The 9,803-nt window shown below is 47.8% G+C and overlaps 1 protein-coding gene across 1 annotated transcript; it reads right to left on the bottom strand.

Annotated features, from left to right (window-relative positions):
- Positions 1–3,465: 3,465 nt before the first annotated feature.
- dusp6 (dual specificity phosphatase 6) lies at positions 3,466–8,221 on the bottom strand. Its single transcript, XM_068603985.1, has 3 exons — positions 7,440–8,221; positions 6,374–6,808; positions 3,466–5,001 (listed from the first exon to the last, which is right to left on the bottom strand). The coding sequence occupies exons 1-3, from the start codon at positions 7,849–7,851 to the stop codon at positions 4,685–4,687; spliced, it is 1,164 nt and encodes a 387-aa protein (XP_068460086.1). The 5' UTR covers positions 7,852–8,221; the 3' UTR covers positions 3,466–4,684.
- Between the last annotated feature and the right edge of the window lie 1,582 nt (positions 8,222–9,803).

Genomic DNA, 9,803 nt, shown 5'->3' with positions numbered 1-9,803 from the left:
TCCGGCTGGAGGACGGTGTTATCACCGAGCACCTGGAGTCGTGAGCCATTTCTGCGACTCAACAACTCCAGCCCAAAAAAAACTTTGGAGCTGTTATTACTCCAATATGCGCAGCTTTATCATCAACAAGTTATTTTTGAGTCCAGAACACCAGGCTTTTTCATTTAGACTCCTAAAATAAAGTCTGTGTTCAACAGAAGCCCAAGAAATATAAACCTTTCTACAATATAAATACCTCACTCGTCTTTAACCCTAGAACACTTACGTTACAAATAGTCACACTATCACTAACGTCGGTATAAAGTAACCTTATCAAATATACTTCTCATCAAAATATATTAAAATACAATAATACAAGGCTAATTGAAGTACTTTATTTTAACCTGTAGAACTTCTCATAAAAACTATGAACAGTTATCACCAAAACCAGAAAAAAGGCTTAAAATCGGGTGAAAAATTTGGGGATCGCCAATAAAACATGATTGAAAATGTAATTAATGGAGATGTGAACTTGTTCTTTGGTCCACATGTTATTGAGAAAAGTCTATATGTTACTGGTTAAGAGGAAATGAAGATGACACAGAAAGAAATTAAAAGGTTTCAGGTCCGCCTTGAAAATAAAAGACTTTCAGGATGATTATTTGTTTTTAAATGATGTAGCTGTAAAGTCCAACTCTAACAAACCATAGCAGAACATGTGAACATTCAACATGTGAACATTCAACATGTGAACATTCGACATAAAGTGAAGCATAACAAAGTTAGAGAGGGTTTCGTACAGAGAACATTCAGGCGAGGACCCAATGGCCCCAATGGCCCCAATGGATCCATTGGGGCCATTGGGTCCATTTGAATGCTATTTGAATTTCCTCATGTGCCAAACCATATATTTAATTTGTATATTACTTATGATGTTCAACACATCCAAATACAGCAGTTTTGGGCTTTTTTTTCTTCTTCATAAAACAAGCTATGATTTACAGTTTTATACTAGTTGGTGCAACCCAACCCTTGATTCACAAACCGAGTTATCTGATGCACCTCACAGCCTGAAGCCTCACCTGCACCTGCAGCAGCCCACCACAGTGGACCCACGCTCCCTCTTCAGCCGCTCACCTCGTCTCCACTGTACATTCTGTCTCCCGACCATGTGTCCGCATGCCGCCCGCCCTCGCCGCGACCCGAGCGTACGCGTGTTTGCAGATCCCTGTATGGGCTCGCTCGTCGTAGCCGTGATGAAGTCGCTGATGGGGACGCGAGGCGAGGGGGGGCAAGTCCATCTACATGCCTGTCTAAAATTAGCGCCGGTAGTTTCCTGTGCCCTTTAATCCGGAGCTTTAAAAACCACGAAAGGCCAAGCCGCAGACAGGAAGATGGGCCCCGGGACGCCCGGCGTGCCCCGCATACCCCCGGACCCTATCTGTCAGTTACCAGCCCTGCCATGACATCACAGCGGCTCAATGCTAAAAATAAGAGCTCGGCTATAGACACCCGTCTCTTCACCTGCAGGTTGCGCAGGTTTGATCCCCTGCAGGTCCAAATCTGTCACCGTGTCCTTGAGCAAGACCTTGAACCGAGTTTTGTCGGTGGCCATCTTGGATCACGGCCTCTAAATGGACCATAATGTACTAAATGAACATCATGCTGTATAGAAGAAGACTTGAAACGAGAGATTGAGACATAAACTCATGTTTACAATGTTTACTGAGGGAATACATCAAGAGAGAAGTAGAGTCACTTATATAGACTTCTATACAACCAGAGGAGTCGCCCCCTGGTGGTCAGGAGAGAGAATGCAGCTTTATCACATGAAGCATAGACTTCTATACAACCAGAAGAGTCGCCCCCCTGGTGGTTAGAAGAGAGAATGCAGCTTTAACACATGAAGCATAGACTTCTATACAACCAGAGGAGTCGCCCCCTGGTGGTTAGTAGAGAGAATGCAGCTTTAACGCATGAAGCATAGACTTCTATACAACCAGAGGAGTCGCCCCCTGGTGGTCAGGAGAGAAAACAGCTTTAACACATGAAGCATAGACTTCTATACAACCAGAGGACTCGCCCCCTGGTGGTCAGTGGAGAGAAATTCAGTTCAAAAATACCTTCAAGAACTGGACTTACAACCCTTTTTAAATGTGATTAATTTCCTCTAGACCCCCAAATGAAAACTACATTGAATGTAGAACACTATAGTTATCAAATATGCTGTAAAACTTTACTCGTATGAGCCCTGTTTTTATATAAATAGGAAAAATTACAGTCTGCGTCCTGTATTTTGCATTTTCTTATGCAAACTCTTGTGGGAAGAAAATTGAAAAATGAACTTTCAGACCCATAAAAAAACTAAATTGTAATGAGATTGAACAAACGTGCGTGACAACTGTGTGTACTTAGCGGTTGCAGCCCGAGTGTCGGAGTCACATTATCAAGAAATGATTACCCAAGAATCTGGAGGAAAAAAAAATCATTGAAACCGGAAAGTGGGCAAAGAGAGAAGCGCGCCGGCGCCTACAGGAGTCTTTTTATAAATCATTTACGTCAGGACATGAGTGTGCAGGTTTGGGCTCTTTGTCACGGAGCCAATGATTCACCGGCTTTGTTCAGGTTGCATCTTCCAGGATTACACCTGAAAACACTCCTTTACAGCATTCAGGCTGTCCGGTAGTTGCTCATCTATCACATTGTAAAGAGGTTTCTGTGCAAGACTTCCTACCTTTTGCACGTTACTTTCTCTCCAAATAGACGTGCTTCATGTATTTGTTGTGTATTCTGATATGAATAGATGCTGCAGAGAATGAAACGGTTCTGTTTTTGACTTGTTTTTGATGAATTTACATTATTTTGTTTGATGAAACCAGAGATAAAGAATGAGTTGCTCAGTCACCTTTACCTCAACTGAACTGTAGTGTGAAGACTTTTCTCCCCGACGAACTCACTCGGGCTTCATTTCTCTTGTCAACTTTGATGCAAGGACACACACACACACACTCTGCTGCTGGTGTTAATCAGCATGTGTGGGAATGTTGGTGCAGGTCTCTACTGAGCCGTGAAAAACCTCGCGTGAGAACACAATGCTCCTCTTCTTCCTCCTCCTCTTCCTCCAGGTCTTTACAGGTACACCGCCAACGCACCTGCCGTCAAAGCGACACCCGATATCTCGCTGCTTTTTCGGCTCCCCTTCAGGTGGCTGAAGGCAGCGGAGGCTCCGCCCACAGGAGGCTCCGCCCACAGGAAGCTCCGCCCCCTCCTCCAGAGGGGGGAGTGTTTCCATGAACCCGACGGCCTCGCCGCACCTGGAAGAACCGGTCGGGCTGTTGTTGTGCTTTTGTGACTGGGATCAGTTTGTCGGTTGAATGACTGTCGGCGAGGACAGAGCGGAAGAATGTACGCGGGAGATTTTTATGAGCGTGTATCAACGGATAAAACAGGCAAGGAGAGAATGAAGTGTAGACAAAAATAGCAATTTATTCATAATAACTTATCTTTTCTTTACATTCGTAAGACAGGAAAGTGGAGAGGGAAGGAGGGGGGAGGAGGTCGCTAAAGATGGCTTCCTCCGAGAAAAAAAAAAATGTAAAAAATGGCCTTCTCTGCACATTCTTTGCGACACACAACATCTGCGTTTCCCTGTAGAGGCCACGCCCCCTGACTTTGTCCACACGTCAGAGACGTTTTCAACCGCTTGTGCACAGACCGACTCACGTCGACCTTCAAGGAGACCTCGTTGGTGTCGGCTCACGGTTTGGTTTTGTGTTGAAAATAATAATACAAAAATAATACAAACATCCGGGTGGGGGGGATCTCTCCGAAGAAAACACACACACACACACACACACACACACACACACACCCCTTCTGAGCACGAAAGTAAGGCAAGGTGACTTTGATTGGTGAGAGGGATGGGTGCGAAGACAAGGCCCGTCGGCAGAATTCACACGTAAAGCGATCATCCAAATATATATTACACATGTACACATCTTTGCACGATTCATGGAGTTCTTTTTTCTTTTCTTTTTTGGCATAATCAACTGAAAAACACGCTGATCGATATGCAGCGCGTTGGCTTACATAAAAGTAGAATAGGAAACAAAGAGTACCCACTTGTTGCAAAAGGGCATACTAGAGCAAGGCTTTTTGTACTGTCTTTTATATTATATAATATATATATACACGTCGTATAAATGTTTTGAAAAGACTCCAAAAAAAATCAAGTCCGGTGTGTGTCGAGTGCCGTCCAAAGCAGGCGAGTCTTCACGGAAGACGAGGGACGTCTCGGGGGAGTCGCCCCGAAACTAAAGTCATTTTTAAAAAAAGAAGAAGAAAAGAGTTTCATTTTGAATGTGTGTCTAGTTTGAGCGATCGCGTCGCTTTGGCACGCCGGCCCCCCGGAGCTCTGAAGCATCAGCTGTCCACACGAGTCACTTTTTGAAGTTTTTTTACCCAAAGAGGTAGAAGTCCTCGACGGAAGGGAAGGTATCTGCGCTCTTCCTCCTCGCTGTCTTTGTCTCTCCTCGTCTTTAGCGAGCAAAGCGGCCGCGACGGCGGCGTCGTCGTCGTCGTCCCTCCTCCGGGTCGCCGGCCCGGCGTCGGCGGTCGTCGCCGAGAAAACAGCTTTTCGCAGCTTTTTTTGTTTCCCCAAAAAGAAAAGCCTCTAGGTAGGCGGTTCCCCGGCCCCCCCGCGTCCTCACGTGGACTCCAGGGGGTCCAGCTGGAAGACGTTGTGGTTGGTCGGCGTGGTGAAGTACAGCTGCTGGCCGGGCGGCGGCGCGATGCGGTTGTCGCACGGGCTCTTGAGGCCCAGCGTGCGCTCAAAGTCCAGCAGCTGGCCCATGAAGTTGAAGTTGGGCGAGATGTTGGACTTCTTCATCTTGACGATGTCGTAGGCGTCGTTCATGGACAGGTTGAGCTTCTGCATCAGGTAGGCCACCGTCACCGTCACCGAGCGGCTGATGCCCGCCAGGCAGTGGACCAGGACGCCGCACTTCTGGCCTCGAGCCTCGTCTGGGAGGAAGAGGAGGGTGGAAACGTTAGGGAAACCCTTACAGAACGCAGCAGAGTGAGAGCAAAGAAACTGGGGGTTACCAGACAAATGAATCCAATGTTTAAGTCAATAAAATGCCAGAAAGGTTCACGGTGGTATCTTCAATTTGTTTGCTTTGCTTGTGTGTGGGATTTGGCGGCATCTAGCGGCGGGTTTGCAGAACGCAACCGACTAAAAAACAGCTCAACTTTGGCTTTTATAAGCGCACTATGTAGGAAAGCGAGTGGGCCCAACGCAGAGCCCTGTGTCCGGTTTGTCCGATATGGGTTTCGACACACTCGTCCTCCTTTACAAGTGCTGCCTCCCCCTTTTTTCTTCTTCTCCACACAAACAGAACAAAGCTCGTGATAAACATCTGTGACATTTAAGTCAAGCTGTGCTGGAAGTCGGAGCGGCTCCAGGGAGGCAGAGCAGCGGAAGTTATTACCCCGGCTATCTCCCAGGCGTGTCCGTCAACAAACAAGAGGAGTAGACATTCTTTCGTCTTTTTTTTTTTGTTTTGGAGGGGGGGGGACATTGACTATTACGGTCTATTAAACCATTCTCCTGCCGGCCGGGGCCGCGCTCTGACAATGGTGCCATTTGGGGCGTGTAAACGTCGGAGTCATGAGGGCGAACAGGATGTCAACAGGGCCTGTAAATGGCTCCTTTTGTTATGTTGGAAGAGAAAGGGGGAGAGAGAGAGGGCAATGCCATGTCCTAGATTACTTTCAATGCCACTTCCTTCCTGTTGCGCTCGAATTACCCCTCCTCCCCTTGTTCACCCCCCCCTCCTCTCCTCTCTCCGTTCTCCTGTTTCAACGCCGCCCTTTGTGCCTGCAATTACACAAGCGCCCGGGACAAGAGACAGGACGTCCACCATTGAAGTCAAACCGTGTGTGCGGACGGGGCACGCCGGCCGGGCTCGTCCTGCTCGGCCTTAAAGACACGACCCCCCCCTCCCTCCCAACCGACCAGATAAGACACTTCCTCTAATCTCTCTCCTGCACAATGGGAACCTGGAGAACTTCCTGCCGGTTACAAGACCTCGTTCCATTAATAAGATCGCAGCTATCTGCTGCTCACTTCCCCCCGTCTGCACATTCAAAACAATCACACCTCGTTGTCTGCTGGGGGGTTAAATGTGTGTGTGTGTGAGTGTGTGTGTGGAGGGGGGTGATTAGTCGCTTCCTGCTTCTCAAATGTGAGGATGTTTGCATCCCGTTTGTGTCGTTGCACTCACGTGTTTGACTTCTCAAACAAAAACAAGCAAAGCTAATTTTTTCTTCACCGTTTTCTGTCATTTTACAACTTAAAAACATGCTTTTTTGTTTTTTTGAGATAGTTACTCACCAATGAAGCTGATGGCCTCGGGGAAGAACTGCGAGAGGTTCTGGCTCCAGTGGTCCGAGATGGGGATCTGCTTGTACTTGAACTCGCCAGCATTCTCGAAGAGGTTGGGCAGGTTGGGCGTCACGTTGAGGATGTACTTGATGCCGTGCTCCTCCAGCACGTCCAGGTTGGTGGAGTCCTTGGCGCAGCCCAGGTACAGGTGCGGCAGGATCTCCACGGGGAAGGAGGGCTGCGGGTTGGACAGCGGGCTGCCGTCCGAGTCCGTGGCGCTGCTGGGCTCGCGGTCGATGTCCGACTCAATGTCCGAGGAGTCGGAGCTGATGCGCAGGCCGCCGAGGCCCAGCACGTGCGCGGTGGGGGAGCTGGTGTTGGAGCAGCCGTCCAGGTTGGTTTCACACAGACCCGGATACTCGGCCTGGAATTTACTGAAGCCACCTGGAGATTTATAAGAGAAAAAAAGGAAAAAATGCAAAGAGAAAATGCGATTAGTACGAGGCCGCTGCGTACGCTAATCCTTTTTTACATACATCCTCTATATATCCTATATATATATTATATATGTGTGTGTGTGTATGTGCAGGATTACAGCAGCAATCCAAACAAGAGACACATAGTACAAATAGTAAATTAAAATCATTGATGTAAATAAACAGTAAAACACTAATAAATGATAGTAAAGAAAAAGAATATGGTGGCAACATTACATTAAATATATAGACAGATTTTTTTTTAATTACATAAGTAATTAAATGCATTTATATTGCACCAGAAGAGTGCAGTTAAAGTGGCTAAAAAATGCATTTAACATAAAAAAGCATTTAAAAAAGCATAAAAAGCTGCATATTGTTTTTTCCTGTCTGCAAACAGTTATAATAATATAATATACAATATATATAAATAGTTATGTTTCCAATACACATGCAGTGTTTTTCTAAAAACTGTCAACGAGGTTGCGACTCAAAAAAAAATGACAACATTGAAGCGCGCGCGCGCTCCCGTCTCTGCATGCGCATGAATCCGCGGCTTCGGCCCTCTTTGAAGTGGACGACCCCCCGCTGCGACTCACCCTCCAGGTAGTAGGCCCTGTAGCCCTCGTCCTTCATCCTCCGCAGCAGGAGCCCCAGCACGGAGCCGCCGTCCACGTTCTCGTTCCACTCGCGGCTGTACTCGTCGTACAGCACGATGGTGTCCGTCTTGCAGCGGCGCGCGAACTTCTCGCGGTCCTCGCCGTCGGAGAGCAGCGAGCGCACGGGCAGGTTGCCCTTCTTGAGCCGGCGGAGCATGAGGCTCGGTATGGCCACGTTGATGGCGGCGTCGACGTGCGACGACTCGTAGAGCCCCTGGGCCCGGCAGTCCATCACCAGCAGGCCGCCGCCGTCGTCCCTGCGCGTCTCCAGCTGCTCCCGCAGCCAGCCCACCGTCTTGCTGATCGCCATTACCGAGTCGAGCTGGAGGACGGGCTTGAGCTTGTCGAGCATTTAAAAGGCGGGGGAGTCGAAGAAGGAGAGGGGAGAAAAAAAAAGGAAGCGAGGGTTTTATTGTAAAACCACACCAAAAAAAATAAAGGGCTCCGCAGAAGAAATCTTCAGCAAAAAACAGTCCAAAAAAATCCTTCAATGCGCTCCTGTGCGCTGGGTTCCCTTCACAGAGTCCACACCATTCATGCGTCGGTAGAGCGCGCGCGAGAGAGAGAGTGAGAGCTTCGCGGTATTTATCAATGAGTCCCTCTCGCGCTGTTACGTAACCTCCTGTGCTGCGCTCGCGCTCTGCTTTCTCTGGAGAACTCTCCGCGCGAGCTGCTCCGCTGTCTCTCTGGTTGTGAGCGCGCGGGGAGGGAGCGAGTCCTATTTGTGCGCGTGTGTCTCTGCGATGTGAGGCGACGCTCTGCGGTCTCTCTCTCTGTGTTCCCTCCCCCTTTCTCTCTCTCTCTCTCTCTCTCTCTCTCTCTCTCTCTCTCTCTCTCTCTCTCTCTCTCTCTCTGCGGCTCTCTGAATGGCTACAACGCGGTTGGAAAGGAGGCGTTTCCACTCGGATACATTATCTCGGCCTCGGCCAATCAGAGGAGTCCCCGGCGGCGGTCGCCCTGGAAACGGGGGCCGGATGGAGCGCCTCCGCCCCCCTCCCCCCTCTCTCTCTAACCCCAGCCCCGCCTCCCTCCCTCCCCGTTGTTGATGAATTGTTAATGAGTTTGTCATTCACAAAAACGGAGAGGAATTTCCGCTCCGGATCAAGTGAGTGCAAACAAACAGAAGAACTGCGGGCAGAAGGAAGGAAGAGAGGAAGGGGGAGGGGGGAGGGAGGGGGGGGGGGGGGGGGGAGGGGAGGCCTTTACTCAGAGAGAGAGAGAGGGAGCGATGGGTTTCACATAAGAGTGCGAGGTATTATGGGCTGTATAATAATGTACTTTATATTAGTTTAGCTGCACTTTCAGAAAGTTCATGTTGAGAACTTTTGGAACAAACTTCTGTTACAATGTTACATCCTGTTAAAACGACATCGTAGAATACATACAAGTACATTATATATTATATATGTGTGTGTACTTTATCCTAGTTTACTCTAATATAAAGAGGTGACTGCTTGTTGACTTGTTTCATCCAATAAGTGTCTTTGAGAACTCTGCATAAATCTGCTGTATTATTATGAAATAATAACAATAACTATTATTATTACTATTTTATGATAGTGTGTGATAATCATGTATGTCAATGTGCAGTGATACAGCAGCACATAACACAACAATGTATTATAAATGAGTACAAAGCTGTGTGTGTCACTGAGTTCCTGCTGTAATAACAATGCATGAAAGAAACCATAAAAAAATACATTCAGAGGTCAGAAGAACATCAAACCTCTTCATGTGGATCTCATCGTCTATTCGCTCGTGTGCTTTTTCATTATTCATTTTCTTTTTACATAAGACGCTAATCAAGCTTCATTCAACACCTCTCTCTCTCTCTCTCTCTCTCTCTCTCTCTCTCTCTCTCTCTCTCTCTCTCTCTCTTTCTCTCTCTCTCTCTCTCTCTCTCGTCCCTGCAGCTCTTCATGTGCGATAAGCTCGGTTGGATAACACCGCTGTGACATTGTGAGCGGCACAACAGCGCCGCGGCTATTTCTGTCCGCGCAGCCTTCACCGGCCTGAAGAGGCTGTGGTGGTGTGGGTGGAGGAGGACCGCAGCTCCATCAGCACAACCAGCAGCAGCAGCATGAAGCAGCATCAAGCTGTGAGGATGCTGCTGCGTCTGTTTTATTCCTTCATGATTTCAGATTCAACTTCCATTTCCATTGCACATAGTACAAGTACTGTGACAACTGTTGCATCTGCCCAGATATGAATCAGATTTGTGTCTTTTTTACCAGAGCAAATTTCTTGTTTGTGAGTAAATTATCTCCAAATGTTTGCTCTCAAAAAAAAAAATCTAAAAAAAAA

Source organism: Clinocottus analis, unplaced genomic scaffold (genome assembly GCF_023055335.1).
Source record: "Clinocottus analis isolate CAN_PGR_092001 unplaced genomic scaffold, fCliAna1.0.p SCAF_6, whole genome shotgun sequence".
NCBI lineage: Eukaryota > Metazoa > Chordata > Actinopteri > Perciformes > Cottidae > Clinocottus > Clinocottus analis.
This window is presented reverse-complemented; position numbering and strand designations above follow the sequence as displayed.

Coding starts and splice junctions, on each gene's coding strand:
- dusp6 (XM_068603985.1), bottom strand. CDS start 7,851: ATGCTCGACAAGCTCAAGCCCGTCCTCCAGCTCGACTCGGTAATGGCG. Junction 6,809..7,439: donor CAGGGCCTACTACCTGGAGG/GTGAGTCGCAGC, acceptor ATAAATCTCCAG/GTGGCTTCAGTAAATTCCAG. Junction 5,002..6,373: donor CGAGGCCATCAGCTTCATTG/GTGAGTAACTAT, acceptor TCTTCCTCCCAG/ACGAGGCTCGAGGCCAGAAG.